The sequence below is a fragment of the Zasmidium cellare genome (assembly GCF_010093935.1).
Source record: "Zasmidium cellare ATCC 36951 unplaced genomic scaffold M409scaffold_1, whole genome shotgun sequence".
NCBI classification, from domain to species: Eukaryota; Fungi; Ascomycota; class Dothideomycetes; order Mycosphaerellales; family Mycosphaerellaceae; genus Zasmidium; species Zasmidium cellare.
The window spans coordinates 1071488-1086753 of NW_022986945.1; the positions used below are offsets into that span (position 1 = coordinate 1071488).

General features: G+C 54.5%; 7 protein-coding genes across 7 annotated transcripts; 5 read left to right on the forward strand and 2 right to left on the reverse strand.

Moving 5' to 3' along the window:
• Window positions 1-751: 751 nt before the first annotated feature.
• On the forward strand, window positions 752-1346 carry M409DRAFT_48730 (uncharacterized protein; the record flags this gene model as incomplete). The annotated part of the gene is made up of 2 exons (XM_033811025.1): window positions 752-833; window positions 901-1346. The coding sequence occupies 2 exons, from the start codon at window positions 752-754 to the stop codon at window positions 1344-1346; spliced, it is 528 nt and encodes a 175-aa protein (XP_033674697.1).
• A 788-nt stretch (window positions 1347-2134) lies between these two features.
• Window positions 2135-4061, forward strand: M409DRAFT_48731 (uncharacterized protein; the record flags this gene model as incomplete). The annotated part of the gene is made up of 2 exons (XM_033811026.1): window positions 2135-2355; window positions 2414-4061. The coding sequence occupies 2 exons, from the start codon at window positions 2135-2137 to the stop codon at window positions 4059-4061; spliced, it is 1869 nt and encodes a 622-aa protein (XP_033674698.1).
• Window positions 4062-4497: 436 nt separating this feature from the next.
• On the forward strand, window positions 4498-6448 carry M409DRAFT_16080 (uncharacterized protein; the record flags this gene model as incomplete). The annotated part of the gene is made up of 3 exons (XM_033803485.1): window positions 4498-4684; window positions 4737-6285; window positions 6337-6448. The coding sequence occupies 3 exons, from the start codon at window positions 4498-4500 to the stop codon at window positions 6446-6448; spliced, it is 1848 nt and encodes a 615-aa protein (XP_033674699.1).
• A 220-nt stretch (window positions 6449-6668) lies between these two features.
• Window positions 6669-8656, reverse strand: M409DRAFT_62060 (uncharacterized protein; the record flags this gene model as incomplete). Its single annotated transcript, XM_033815000.1, has 2 exons — window positions 6669-7536; window positions 7596-8656. 2 exons carry the CDS (start codon window positions 8654-8656, stop codon window positions 6669-6671), a joined length of 1929 nt encoding a protein of 642 aa, XP_033674700.1.
• A 416-nt stretch (window positions 8657-9072) lies between these two features.
• M409DRAFT_35272 (uncharacterized protein) lies at window positions 9073-10885 on the forward strand (the record flags this gene model as incomplete). Its single annotated transcript, XM_033810366.1, has 3 exons — window positions 9073-9189; window positions 9334-10604; window positions 10660-10885. The coding sequence occupies 3 exons, from the start codon at window positions 9073-9075 to the stop codon at window positions 10883-10885; spliced, it is 1614 nt and encodes a 537-aa protein (XP_033674701.1).
• A 154-nt stretch (window positions 10886-11039) lies between these two features.
• On the reverse strand, window positions 11040-13166 carry M409DRAFT_62062 (uncharacterized protein; the record flags this gene model as incomplete). Its single annotated transcript, XM_033815001.1, has 2 exons — window positions 11040-12956; window positions 12999-13166. 2 exons carry the CDS (start codon window positions 13164-13166, stop codon window positions 11040-11042), a joined length of 2085 nt encoding a protein of 694 aa, XP_033674702.1.
• A 639-nt stretch (window positions 13167-13805) lies between these two features.
• M409DRAFT_16084 (uncharacterized protein) lies at window positions 13806-15260 on the forward strand (the record flags this gene model as incomplete). Its single annotated transcript, XM_033803486.1, has 2 exons — window positions 13806-15056; window positions 15111-15260. 2 exons carry the CDS (start codon window positions 13806-13808, stop codon window positions 15258-15260), a joined length of 1401 nt encoding a protein of 466 aa, XP_033674703.1.
• Window positions 15261-15266: the final 6 nt, after the last annotated feature.

The following is a 15266-nucleotide window of genomic DNA, read 5'->3' on the forward strand; positions in this document are numbered from 1 at the left end:
TGGTTGAGGAAGTTGCTGTTGTGGATCTTGCTTTGAGACAGGCTCAGTCTTGAATTGTTGCTCTTCGACGAGAAGGGAAGGCATTGAGGATTAGAAAGAGTAAAGACTAACAACCAAGAAGACAAGTGACGAAGTAGAAGAGAAATAGTCAGAGCAGAGCAGGGCAGGCCGCGCACGCGCTAAGAGATATAAATTAAGAGACAGAGACAAGTCAAATCATCCTGGCAAAGCGACATGACCCTTCGACTGACCTACATATACCGGGCCGAACAGGCGCAAACCCCAAACGATTGCCGCATGAAAAGGCCGCTCGCTCCACCGCCGGGAGAGGGAGTGCTTGGTTGACGATGATTGATTGTCGCCAGACAGACAGGCATGGAGCCGCGGAGGGCGGACATGCTCGTCTATATGCTTTATTCTCGGGTGCCTGCGACGCAAGCTGCTGGAGGGAGCAGCACCTCGGAGCGGTGATAGGCTCGAGCAGTATGCGACAGGGCCGGCAAGACGCAAGGCAGCGCAGACAAGCAAGTCATGGCCTGACGTCGCGCGGCAATTGTCGAGTCGGCGGGCGTCGAATCCTCCCTCCATCCCTCCATCATCGCCGGGCGTGCTGGCTCTGCTCCAAGCGAGGCCAGGGCGCGCGCAAGCGAGCGGCAGAGCAGCAGCAGCAGGACAAGCTTTAACCAGGATGGTCCATTGCGAGTAGTGAGATCGGTTAGCAGGCGCAGCCACCCATCGTGCGTGCGGCGGGATGGCGAAGCATGCTCGGCTTGCACCTGGCGTGGTAGCGAGCGAGTTTCATCGTCTCGAGGGTGCGCAGGCCGGTGGGGGGTGTGAGATGATGGCTGCGGTTTGAGCCTGTGAGGGTGCGCACCACGGATCTGCTGCTGCCACCCCTAGGGATCTGCGCAAGCGAGGTGGATGAGAGTGACCACACGTCACTCTTGGGTGTACCAGCACCGAGTGGTCGACGACGTGATGAGAGTCAAGGTCGGGTAGCAGAAGAAGGGTCGATTGATGCCAGACGGCACCGCCTCCCAGACGAAATCCACAGTCTCCTGCACACGAAGGAGGTCGAACAACAGTGCGTACCGCACCCCAAAAGAAGGACAATTCAAATACATGCCCAACCGAAGATCCGGCAGTCGGCAGCACATCACTTCATCAAAGCACGAAGGAAGCAGATGCTCGACTTCGCTTGCACGCCTGGCAAGATGCTCCGGTTCGGTGACGCTGAGCTGCTGCCGAACCCTGAACGAACCAATGTCCTGCGGCCCTGCCTAGGCAACTTGGCGTCCGTGGGTGCCCTTTCAATGTGCATCAAATCCACGTATCGCTTTGCTTGAACCTCATTAAATTGGTCTCGCTTATAGTCTGGCTATTCGAACGACCCCTGTCCGCAACGTCGATTCGGAAAGTGCGTCTGACCGTTGCGTTATCGTCGAGCATTCTTTAAACCATCAACACCGCTCCTCTTCTCGCTGCAACCATGGCCTCCGATTCCAACGTAGGGTCTGGATGTGGGATCGAAATTCCTGCTCGGCAGGCACCCGAGCGGAGGTTCGAGCATCCGTTTCACTGCATGCTTAGTGTTTGCTCGTCCGCCATTGGATGGTTCCGTCATGGATTGCCTTCTAAGTTCTTTTCGAGGCCGATTGACGCTTTCCATACGCTGTACGAATCTCCTTCTTGACTTCATCTGTATTCCAGCACAAGATTACAAAGGCAGGTGGTGGCCTTAAACGTCTGTTTCCCTCGCGCAAGACTTCTTTACCGCCTTCACGTCGTCTTCCTCAAATTCCAGCCACCGTTGGGATCCCCCTCGAAAATCGCCTTGGGACTTTCTTGAATCTCAACCGCACTGAACCCTGAATCGGAGGCTTCAGGATTATCGCAAACGCCTCTTTGGGATGTCAAGGGGCTGATCTTCGACCTCGCCTCGCCGACCTCCACCCGGCCACCGAAGTGTATCTCCCACCAAAATCACCCTCGATCACAGGATTCGGCCCCGGCATCTGGTATCCAGATCTCCGTACTTCATTCGTATCGGGCAGCCGACTTTACCGTCTTATTGCCCTGGCCGAGGGCCACAGCCTTGGAGAAGTACACGTCTGGAGCGGTCTGACTGACCAACATGGTGCCATATCTCACGTTGGCCATTGTGGCCATTGCGGTCGCTTATGTGGTACACACGTACCGCTGCTTCCAGGTCAATCTGGCGGCTGCCAAGAAGAGCGGTATACCGTATGTGTGCACGCCAGTGTACACGTTCAATACGGTATGGTTGATCACCCATCGGCTATGGATGCCTTTCATCGAGATACTGCCTCGTTCGTGGACGGAGGAATACATCGAGTGAGTGGCGAAGATCAGTCCCGTACCACAAGTCCGCGAAGCTAACCTATCAACGCAGACTCCTCGTTCCCGAGTTTCTCTGGAACCAAAAGCATGAAATATTCAAGAAGTACAACAGCGATGTCTTGATCATCGTAGCGCCTGGTGCCAATACGCTCTATGTAGCTGATGCCGATGTCATCAGCCAGATTACTGCCAGGAGAAACGACTTCCCAAAGCCAGTCTGGATGTACAAGGGCATCGACGTGTATGGCAAGAATGTCGTATCCACTGAAGGTGCCAACTGGCGCCATCACCGCAAGATCACCAGCCCACCCTTCACGGAAAAGAACAATGTTCTGGTTTGGAAGGAGTCACTCCGTCAGGCTGAGAGCATGATGGCAGGATGGACTACAAAGGATGCTGAAGTTAGCAGTCCAGTCTGGAGCGTTGCTACAGAAGCTATGAGGCTGTCTTTGCATGTCATCAGTCGAGCTGGGTTCGGCGTGGGCTTGTTCTGGCCGCACGAGAAGAGCGACACGGAGATCCCATCAGGACACAAGATGTCCTACAAGGGAGCATTGGAGACGCTTCTTCACAACCTAATCATTATGATCTTGACACCCCAGTGGATACTGAAGTATTCGCCGCTCAAAATGCATAAGGTTGCGTATCAATCGTTCTGTGAGTGGGGCCAGTACATGCGAGAGATGTACAACGACAAGCGTGCCGAGGTCAAGAGTGGTGCGAGTAGAGACGGTATGGATCTGATGGGAGCTCTCGTCAAGGGAGCTGGTATGACGGAAGAATCTCTCAACGACACAGATGCAGAGAAAGGGGGCTCGCAGCTGCTGACAGACGACGAGATCTTGGGCAATGCGTTTGTGTTCATCCTGGCTGGACACGAGACAGCTGCTAACACCATTCATTTCTCGATGCTCTTCCTGGCCATGCACATGAAATCGCAGAAACGATTGCAGGAGGACTTGGATTCGATTCTGGGCGACAAACCAGCAACTGAGTGGGACTACGACAGGGATATGCCTCGCCTGTTCGGCAGCATGGGCGGAGCCGTGATGAATGAACAGTTGAGGATCCTTCCTCCGGTCATTGGGATTCCCAAGACGACGCCCAAGGATCAACCGCAGGGTTTGATTTATGAGGGACGGAATATCACCGTTCCAGGCTCGTGCTATGTTACCCTTGCCACAGCTGCAACGCACCGCAACCCGAAATACTGGTCTCACACTTCAGAGGAGGACCTCGTGGATTTCAGACCCGAACGCTGGTTGCTCGACCCATCGAAGGAGAACTCCAACTCAGAAGCCAACACCTATGAGGAAGAGGAAGGCCTCGACTTTGACGGTCCTGACAAGCGACCCGATACTGCAGCCTCACCCTTCCGCCCTCCAAAGGGATCTTATGTACCATTCAGCGAAGGGTATCGATCGTGTCTCGGGCGCAGGTTCGCCCAGGTGGAAATCCTCGCTGTTCTTGCCATCGTCTTCAAGACGTGGACCGTGGAGCTTGATGTCAGCGAGTATCTCTCGGATGAGGAGTTCAAAACTGCGACTCCGGAACTGAGGCAGGAGGCGTGGAATAAGGCAAATGAGAGGGCGAAGGACTTGCTTGAGAATGGGATGATGACGATTATCACGCTGCAGATGAGGAAAGGAAAAGTGCCGTTCAGATTCGTGAAGAGGGGATGTGAGAGGTTCAAGGCTTAAGGAGGTTGGTAGCAAGAAGGAGGCGATGTTCTCCACGGCCCCTTGACGTTCATAGGCTCGGAGCCTGCAAGACGGAGCTGTCAAGGCAGCAGATGGCGGAAGACTCATTGTCATCGAATCAACTCATATCTGCCACCACATTGCAGTGCATGGCCCGCTACGACTTTATTAACAAACCTCGTGCTGGTAGTGTGAGTGACATTGATTTCTTTATATGTTGATTCGAAGGTACTCCAGCAGCAGAAAAGTGAAAGAAGTCTTGTTCGCCTGTGGAGAAGTCACGTGAAAAATGACTTCGGAAGCGTCGGCCCGTGGCACGCTAGTGACCACCACTTTACGACGCGTGGAAAGCGCGTCCCGTCCACAGCAAACAACAGCCCCACGATCGCCGCCGAGCAGTCCTTCCATCCTCACACCCGACAGCAGCGACGACAACATGGGAGACCCCTTCAACGCCATCAGTCACGGCGCTCTGCGTAGCATCACTGGGGGCCAACATGTCGACAGCCCCATCCTGCAGTGCGTTCAGATCAAGCCCATGGCTCAAGGGCAAAATGGGACAGAGCGATGGCGAGTGGTCTTCAACGATACCGTCAACTTCATCCAGGGCATGATTGCACAGCGTAAGTATTGTGAAGAAGCGAGGCTTATTGGCAAGTCCTGACCATGTCACAGAATCAAACTACCTCATCAACGAGAACCGCCTGAAGAAGGGTAGCATTTGCCGCCTCACCCAATACACCGCAAACTTCGTCAAAGACAAGCACATCCTGATCATCGTCGAGCTGGACGTATTGGAAGAGTATGGAGAGCCGGACAAGCTTGGTCAGCCGGTGGCGCTCGAAAGCCCAAAGCCAGAAGCCCAGCAAGACGTGAAGCCACAGCCTGGAAACATCGCAGGAAACAACTTCTACGGCAACAAGCCTCAGCAACAACAGCAGCAGAGAGCTTTGCCATCACGACCGAACGGTGCTTCGAACAGCGGCATGCAGGCCAACATCACACCCATCGAAGCGATCTCTCCATATACTCACAAGTGGACCATCAAAGCGCGATGCACTTCAAAAGGCGATATCAAGACTTGGCACAACAAGAACGGAGAGGGCAAGCTGTTCAGTGCCAACTTCCTCGATGACTCTGGCGAGATTCGTGCCACCATGTTCAACGATGCGGTCGACCAATGGTACGAAGTCCTGCAAGAAGGCAACGTCTACTACATTTCCAGCCCGTGCAGAGTCCAGCTCGCCAAGAAGCAGTTCTCCAACCTGAACAACGACTACGAGCTCACATTTGAGAAGGACACACAAGTTGAGAAGGCCGAAGACAATGACGGAGTTCCGCAAGTGCGTTATAACTTCACCACTATTGCCGCGCTCCAGAATATCGAGAAGGACTCAACTACGGACATGATTGGCGTTCTGCAGGACGTGGGTGAGGTCTCTGAGATCGTCTCCAAGACTACCTCCAAGCCGTACAGCAAGCGTGAACTCACGCTCGTGGACGACACCGGCTACAGTGTCCGTCTCACCATCTGGGGCAAGACTGCAGAGAGCTTTGACGCTCAACCGGAGTCGATCGTAGCGTTCAAGGGTGTCAAGGTCTCTGACTTTGGTGGTCGATCCCTTTCTCTTCTCTCAAGTGGCAGCATGAATGTCAACCCGGACATCGAGGAGGCATACAAACTCAAGGGCTGGTACGACGGCAGTGGTCGCACCGAACAGTTCGCTTCCCACGCCAACACCATGGCCACTGCCGGCGCAACCTCTGGTGGCAAGAACGAGACCAAGACGATCAAATCCGTCCTCGACGAACAGCTAGGCATGTCAGCCGAGACCGACTGGTTCAGCATCAAGGCTACAGTCGTCTACATCAAGTCAGAGAACTTTGCATACCCAGCCTGCCCAAAGCTAGATCCTCCCTGCAACAAGAAGGTCAACGAGGATACGGATGGCCAGTGGCGTTGTGAGAAATGCGAGAAGAGCTATCCCGCACCGTTGTACCGATATATCATGTCGGTAAACGTGAGCGACCACACCGGCCAGCTGTGGCTGAGCTGCTTCAACGAAGCTGCGGAGAAGATCATGGGCGTGCCGGCGAATGAGATTATGGCCATGAAGGAGGGCGGCGATGAGAAGAGCGTCAACGATGCTTTTGGCGATGCGACTTGCAAGACTATGATTTGGCGGTGCAAGGCGAAGATGGACACCTTCCAGGACCAGCAGAGGTGTGTTTACCCTAATCTTTTCTCCTTCTCTTACTGACAGATGTACTCCAGGGTCCGCTATCAAGTACAGTACGCCAATCCCCTCGACTATTCGCGCGAGGCGAGGAAGCTGGCAGACATCATCAAGCAGTACAAGCTGAGCGATGAGAGCTTGTTTGTCTAGTGCATGAATGATGTTCGTGATTTGTGAGTTTGGCGTTCTTCTGGTCGAGAGGGACGAGCGTGCGGGCGGAAAATAGCTCCAAGGTCGTTGTGATTGCGGTCATGCTTTATGCGAGGATGAGACTCAGAAGACCTCTTGCACTTCGTAGCATGTAGATGTTTCACGTGGAATGTAATATACCATGCCAGCACACACCACATCGTACGCTTCGTCTATCGATTCATCTCGGCCGCTGCAGCAACACCCTCCTCCTCTCCTCCGCCTCCCGAATAATCTCCCCACAAAGCCTCAAACTCGGCGCCAAATGCTCCAAGCCCTCGACCTCGACAATCACCTCCTTGAAAACGGCATCCAGCCGCTGCTTCGGAGGGAGCAACCCGGCCAACACCGGCGCCAGCGTCGCCCCCATGAGCAACAGCGTCTGACTCGTAATCGACAACACGCCCTGCCACAGATACGGCAAATGCCCCTCGCGATGCGCCGCGAGGTTCTCGACCTGCCTCACACACGCATCCAGACACTTCCCACACGCGGCCTGCACGGCGGGCTCGGTGGTCGCGAGGTGTTCGTCCTGGAGCACCGCTTGGATGTAGGGCCGGAAGATGATGGTGCGGCAGGCGAAGTAGCGCAGGCGGAGGACGGTTTGGATGGGGTTTTGCGCCGGGAGGCGGTCGCGGGGAAAGCGGATGGGAGCAGGGAGGTTTTCGTACCATTGGGTTAGTTGGTAGTCGAGTTCGGAGACGATGGGGTCGAGGGTTGTGAGGGGGTGGCGTTTGTGCGAGTAGAGGGTGTGGGAGACGCGGTTGAGGAGGCGGCGGAGGGCGATTTCCGCGAGGAAGTACCAGATGTCGTCGGGGCCTGGGGGTGGGGAGGAGGGTGAGGAGGGGTCGTTCGGGGTGGTTATGGTGGTGGGGAAGCTGCGGGGGAGGCGCATGGATTCTTCGAAGGAGACGATGCCGGAGTGGGGGAGGTCGAGTTCGGCGAGGAGGTCGGATTCGATCATTAGGGTGTTCCAGTAGATTCTTTCGCTGAGTTCTTTGAGGGGTGGGGGAATTGTGGTCGGGGAGGAGAGGTTGAGTTGGAGTTTCCTGAAGATTCAAGTCAGTATCGCCATCACAAGCGTGGTAAATGATTGTTTTGATCTTACATCGAAGCGTTGCAGAGCATGTTCCACGCTTCCAGAGGACGAACGATGTAGAGCAGATACGCTGCTGCGAGGATGTGACACTGCGCTGAGATGATATCGTTGCGAACCATGAGACTGGGCAATAATGTCCACGCTGCACTGAAGTAGTCCATACCTGGTACTGGCTGACCTTCACGCAAGCGGGAGATGCTATGACCGTCGTACGCTGCTTGTCCTAGCGCCAAAACGAGGAGAACCACGCAGCTCTCAGCTCCTGATCGAAACGACAAATTCGAAGCAGTCCTGAAATAGTCATGCCACGAATGCGGGCTCACACATGCGTACCAAACGTTGACCTTGTCGAAGAACGCACGAGCATATGCTTGCACGCCTTCGCCCAGATCCAGCGTATAGGGATGCTGAATATCCAAAGGTGCTCGTGTCATTTCCAGTTGAAGGAGGACTGAGGGATCGCAGGGTTTTGAGACCAGGTCGCGGATAACAGGCCATTGAAGGAGATGTAACGCAGGCGTGGTGTGTGCTTTGGGCATGGTGGAGATGTTGGTTGCCATCGATATTCCCATTCCGCTCATAGGCACCGAGCTCACAGAGGCGCTCAACCGCTTTGAATGAATATCCGCATCGGATGCAGTGTGGCTCGTCGCCGGTGAAGTAGGATCGAAACGAGCTGCGGGAGGGTGCCCAGACTCCAGCAGATTCGACTGTAACAGGCCTTCGATATGCGCCAAACGTTCAAGAATGAGCTTGTCCCCGGCATCCAGCTTGACACCAGGCTCTCGGTAGACGCATTCTGCATTCAATTCTGTGCACAACTTGCATTTCGGCCTGGCTCCATTACATCTTGATTTCCGGGACCGACATACTTCGCAGGCGATTGTTGCGCGTCGCCTTGGGTAATCCAACGGGTCAGAGTTCCAAGCATCTTGTGAGTTATCGCTCGCCACGAAGTCCTGAGTGATTGTGCGACTCGGGATCGACTTGGACATCGAAGATCTGGGCCTCTTGGATGCCGGAGGACCATCCTGATCGTCTGCGTAGGTGACATGATTGCCAGACTGCATTGGCGGCTCAGATGGGCGATCGGGATCCATGGTATGCTTTCAGATATCTGCTATCTTCTTCCTCGAACATCAGAAGACTGAAGAGAGCATCGACTTGGCCGCCAGAAGGTTGATCGTCCGTCCTCGCGGCATGTCCAAGCAACTGTGGCGTTGCCCAACGTTCTTTCGTAATACGAGGGAGCCTCAATGCTGACCTCCATCTGCAAACGAGGTCAAGCGCAGCAAATCAACGCAAGATTTGAGAGTCCAGGCACTTGGTGACACTCTTTGCATGTTTTGCCCGTTCCAAGTTGGAGAGGTGAGGTGCGGAAGATCTGCCAGTGCCTCGGTTTGAGATCAAGCGAGACCCACTTTTTTATTTTGAGAAATCTCGAAAAGTTCGAGGCTCAAGTCTTCCCCAGACACTAACCACCAAGATGGGCAAAAGATCGAGAGACGAGGCTGAGGCTGCCTCAGAGGTGACAGAACTCAGCAGCAAGAAGCAAAAAGTCAAGAAGGACAAGAAGGAAAAGAAGGAGAAGAAGGCAAAGCTTGTTGAGAATGGCGCGACCGAGTCTCCCTCGACTACACCTGCTGAGGTCGATGCGACAGTGAGATCGGATAGTCTGTCGAAGGAGGAAAGGAAGGCGCTCAAGCGTGCCAAGAAGGAGGCCGCAAAAGCTGCTTCAGCAGAAGAGGCGGCCGAGAATGTTGCAGATGGCGTGGAAGACGAAGACGCCGCTGCGAAAGCAGAGAAAAAGGCGCGCAAGAGGGCTGAGAAGGCCGCCAAGAAGGCTGCCAAAGCGAACGGTGCCGCGACTGAAGAGGAAGATGTGGATGTGTCGAAGAACAACGGAAAGACAGTGACCGGCGTGAGCAAGGCAGAAGGAGATGCATACTACAAGGAAAAGCAAATCGCGGTGGAAGATCCGCTGAAGGAAGCTCTTGGTCCAGTGCTTTCGTTCGACAGCCTACCCTTTGACAAGGAGACGCGAAAAGCATACTTCTCAGGCTTCAGCACCCCTACGCCCATCCAAGCCGCTTCGTGGCCATACCTACTGAACGGCAGGGACATGATCGGTGTCGCGGAGACTGGATCGGGAAAGACCTTCGCGTTCGGTGTACCTTGCATAAACCGTTTGAAGAAGGACGTCAAGCGCATTCAAGTGTGCATTGTCAGCCCTACGAGAGAACTGGCTCTGCAGATCCAGGAGCAAATGACCAAGCTCGCCAAACCCAAGGGTCTCAAAGCAACGTGCGTTTACGGTGGTATGAGCAAGGACGATCAGCGACAAGCTCTCAAAGGTGCACACATCGTGGTAGCCACACCCGGAAGATTGAACGACTTCATCGGCGACGGCACCATCGATCTCTCAAACACAAAATACCTCGTCCTCGACGAAGCAGACCGCATGCTCGACACTGGATTCGAGCAAGACATCAGGAAGATCATCACAGCAGCCGCAGACGGCAAGGACAGACAAACCCTCATGTTCACCGCAACATGGCCCGAATCCGTCCGCAAGCTGGCTTCCGAGTTCCTGCGAAACCCAGTCAGGATCACCATCGGCGACAACGCATCCGGCGAACTTCGCGCCAACACTAGAATCGTGCAGGAAGTCGAAGTCATCGAAGAGATGCAGAAGCAGTCCCGTCTCTTCGACGTCCTCAGACAGTACCAATCCGGCAAAAACAAGAAGGATCGCATCCTCGTCTTCTGTCTATACAAGAAGGAAGCCACGCGTGTTGAAGAATCCATCCGACGGAGAGGCTTCCCAGTAGCCGGCATCCACGGCGATCTTAGCCAGCAAAAACGCATGGAGAGTCTGGAAGCGTTCAAGAACGGCGAGGTGCCGTGTCTCGTAGCTACAGATGTCGCTGCTCGAGGACTGGATATCCCAGCCGTGAAGGTTGTGATCAACGTCACCTTCCCCCTGACTGTGGAAGACTATGTTCATCGTATTGGAAGGTATGCAAACTCACCCAGCCACAGCCAAATGTTCACATACTAAGTCTACTTCTAGAACCGGTCGAGCTGGCCAAGACGGCCGAGCCATCACATTTTTCACTCAGAACGAGAAAGGTCTCGCGGGCGCTTTGATCAATGTTCTCAAGAAAGCTGATCAGCCTGTGCCAGAGGAGCTGATGAAGTTTGGAACGACAGTCAAGAAGAAGGGCCATGATGCCTACGGCGCGTTCTTCAAGGACACGTCTGATGCGAAGACGGCGACTAAGATTACGTTTGATTGATAGAGACATATTGTAAAAGAATAGATGAGGTGAAAAGTTTATGGTGGTACAGCACTCAACAGAGCTTTTCTCGAAACCCTTCTCTCATCATACAGCCCACCTACTACTAAACTACATCTAATCCAACACACATCAATACACTTTCTCATTCCATCTATACAACCAAATACAAACTCGTCAACAAACTCGGCCCAATAAACAACCCCATCCAAAACATGGTATTCCCCAACACCACCCGCCCCTTCATCAACTTACTCCGCGAAAACATCACCAACGGCATCTGCGTCAACTGCAACCAAAACAGATACCCGCGGACCTTCTTGAAGATCAACGCCATGCACATCTCGTGCACCAGCGCGCTCAGCAGAAACGTCACAAACGTCGCGGCCGTCTTGCTGAGGTGGAAGGTGGAGATGGTGGAGTGGTAGACGTGGCGGAGCAGGAAGTTGTGCACGGGACGGTTCCAGTCGCGCGCGTACTGGTCCCAGGTGATGCTGTTCCACCAGTCGCCGTAGAAGCCGCGGTCGGCGAAGCGCGTCACCTCGGCGAGGACATTCAGGATGCATTCCCAGATCAGGTACCAGGTGAGCAGTTGCTCGATGAGCATCGGGAAGAGCAGGTCTGAGACGATGAAGGGGAATTCCTCCCAGCGCTGCTCGAGCGTCATGCCTTGCTCTTTCATGCGCATGGTTTTGGCCACGAGCGGGTAGATGTAGCCTTGCGAGACGACTTGCATGACGCAGAGGACGCCGAAGGTCGCGGCGGTTTTCTCGAGGACGTACCACCAGTTGGTCTTTTCTTGGCGCGGGTATTCGAGTTCGTAGACGAGGGTCGGGAGGCAGATGTAGTCGGCGAAGTTGGAGAAGGTGAGGTTGTTGGGGTAGGCTTTTGAGGGGGAGGAGGATTTGCCTTGGAGTTCTTTGGTGAGTTCGGTGATTTCGGTGTGGATGATGCTGGAGAAGGTGGCCATTTGGTCGGTGTCGATTGAGGAGCCGGATTCGATGGCTGCGGCGACGTCGGCCACGCGGGACTTTTCTTTGGTGAAGTTGGTAGAAGTGCGAATACCCATTGAGGGGCGACGCTTCGATAGACCTGTATCGTTGAGGTCTGCTCCCGTAGTCAGGGCGTCTGCCTGGAATGACCCTCGAGGGCTGGATGGGCTGTTGGGAGCCGAGTTTATGGGATCGATAGTCTCCAGTTGTTCAAGCTTCCGTTGCAACAACGCTCTTCGGCGGTAGACGCCAGATAGGTAGCCGTTGTAGAATGCGTAGCTGTGCTGCTTCATCAGAAACACTAGTCCGTGCAACACGGCAAAGATGGTATGCGTCCAAGGCCACTCCCTGAAGTATGCCCATCCTATCACCGATCCGAGATATGCTGTCTGCCAGATGTTTTGAATGATCCAGCCTGATTTCGCCCAGTTGATATAGCCATGTCTGATCAGCTTTTGAAAGAGCACGCCCTCGAACGTCGCAGCGCACATGACACCATCAGTCAGACCCAGCACCACCACATCTCGACTGAACATCATTCTCATGACTTGGTTTCTCCCCAGAATGCTGCCATAATCGCGATAGTTGCGCATCGCCAGTTGGAAGAAGATGAGGAGCATGCATATCCAGAACAGCGTGAAGAAGCCAAAGAAAGGGCTCTCAGCACTGGCAGGATTCTGGCGATCGAACGTAGTGAACTGTCGCGTGAAGACCAGATCTCTGAACCGGATGCGAGGCTTCTTGCCAGCGGCCTCTGCCTCTTCCTTCGCGATGCCCTTCTGCAAGATGTCTTTGATCTCGGGATCGTCGGCAGTCAAGATGTAGCGTCCCTTCTTGTCGGTCTTCTCCAAGCGAATTTGAATACTATTCCTCTTCCTGTGACGACCAGGCGCTGACGAAGGCTCAGACTCTCGTCGGCCATCCAGCTTTTCTCCCCCGTTCATGCTGCCACTCGGGCGATAGCTGTCATCCATGCTCTTTCTCGAGTTGACGATGAGGGTGTCCGGGTCGATTTCGAGATCGTCATAGTTTTCAATGGCCTCATCCGAGTCGTCTGGTGTGTTCGCGGTAGCTGACACCTCCGAGGATCCGACGCCAGCATTATGGAAGTCTTGGCCAACAGGCGGCTTCGCTGACCGTGTATGTCCGTTGGCATTTTCGGATGAGTTATCGGGGCGGAGCGCAGCTATTCTATCACGGCTGAGAGAGCCCGTCAACTGGGCGGCATCGAGGGTATCGTAGGTGCGTATAGGCGGGCGGTCGTTGTGGGATGCGGTGGTGTCGCTCATGGCATTTGATATGCGCGCAGTGTCAAGGATTGTCCAGTCGTTCCTGCAGCTGGACCAGAGTTTGGAGAGCGGAGAGATGCGGCAGGTGGAGATGGAATGCACAGATGTGAGGAGTGGTATACATGCAGCGTTTTCAATACATCACATGCAAGGCGCGGCGCAGGGAGGCCAACGTCATATTCCCCATTGCGCGATGCTCGCCAGTTTGAGGCGCTGAGGAAGACGCGCTGGCCAATGACGGCATGGCCTTGGCATTGTGAGTGAATGGACTGGAGTTGGAAATATGGGATGGAGTGTATTTTGAGAGTTCTGATATCAAATGTCTTGTCTCTATATAGACACGCAATCGTCGGCAACCGCATCGACAGTCCACGAATCGCGGACGCAGCAACTGGGAAGACTTCCAAGTATCGAGCTGCTGAAACGTGTATGCTGACGATGAAACGCAGGGTCGAAGGCCTGAGGAGGGCGCTACCGTAGCGCCTTCCTCGAGCCTTTTCTTCGGCCCCGCACCCGCACTTCCTTCTTTTGTGTGTTCAAAAAAAGTTCCACCTCCAACACGGCCTCCATATTGCTGTCTTCTCTCCGCCCACCTGCTGCAAAGACTGTCACACTTCTTCACACGATTGAACCGCAGTCATGGCAGCCGCTGCAGCAGCTCTGGCACAATCGGACCCCGCAATGGCCATCGACACCGACACCACCAACGACGAAATTCTTCTCGCAGCCACCAACCACGACCTCGAAGCTCTCAATCTCCTCTTTCGCAAAGGCGGCACTGCACGCATCCAGGATCCGGAGACGGGTTTCTCGCCCCTGCACGCTGCCATTGCCTCGTGCGAGCCTGACTCCGACCTCACCGAAGATGTCAACGCAGAGGGCGACGCTGTTCATAGCAACGCTCTGTCCGAAGACTCCGCACTGGCCACTGTGAACCTACTTTTCGAGAACGGTGCAATCTGGAATGAGCTCGACAACAATGACGAGACGCCAGGCTGTATCGCATTGCGTCTGGGCTTGAAGAGGGTGTATGATGCGATCGTTTCTGCCGGTGTGCGGGCAGAACTGCTATTCGGGAGGCTGGACGAATACGAGCCGCTGGGTGACAACGATGAGGAGGAAGAAGATGGCCACGATGATGAGGCGATAGTCGGCTTCGACCCTATGCCTAGTGGACCTACTGGCAACAAGCCAACCTCGAATGGCACGAGCAATGGAGTACCACACGTCGAGGGTTTCGAGCCCACGCCGAACCCCTCATACAAAGTCGATGATGCCGCTGAAGGCGCACTAAATGGAACCGACTCGAGCGTTCCGCAAATCGCCCAGACCGACGACACTGGCGAGGAGAAGACTGCTGAGTCGGGACTTGCCAACCCGAACGTCAACAGCGAAGATTACCTCCGCTCAAAGTTGACATACTCTGAAGGCCGCCTCCTTGATTCTGACAAGAACGCCGTGATGATGGACTGGGAGACGGAGATTATGAAGGCATCTGCAGACCAGCTCTGCCCAAAGAAAAGTCTTCGCACCATGAACATCGGCCATGGCATGGGTATCGTCGACAGAATGTTCCTCGAAAACGACCCTGAGATGCACCACATCATCGAAGCACACCCGGAAGTCATGCAGCATATGCGCGAGACCGGCTGGTACGACAAGCCCAATGTGACTGTCCATGAAGGCAGGTGGCAGGACGTGCTACCTAAGCTGGTCGAGCAGGGAGTTGTACTGGATGCCATCTACTACGACACGTATGCTGAAGATTACAAGGATCTGAAGGAGCTCTTCACCGAGCATGTCATTGCACTGCTTGATAGCAGCGGTAAATTCGGCTTCTACAACGGCCTTGGGGCTGATCGACAGGTCTGCTACGACGTCTACACCAAGGTAGGCGTCCATCATTACACATTAGTTGATCGATCGTCGCTAACATTTTGTCAGGTCGTCGAACTGGACCTTTTCGATGCCGGCTTGGATGTCGACTGGACGACGCTTCAAGTTCCAGACCTTGCCAAGTCATGGGATGGTATTCGGCGTCCGTACTGGGTCGTGCCGGAGTATCGTCTCCCGACTTGCCACTTTGTCGGCTGAGCTGCT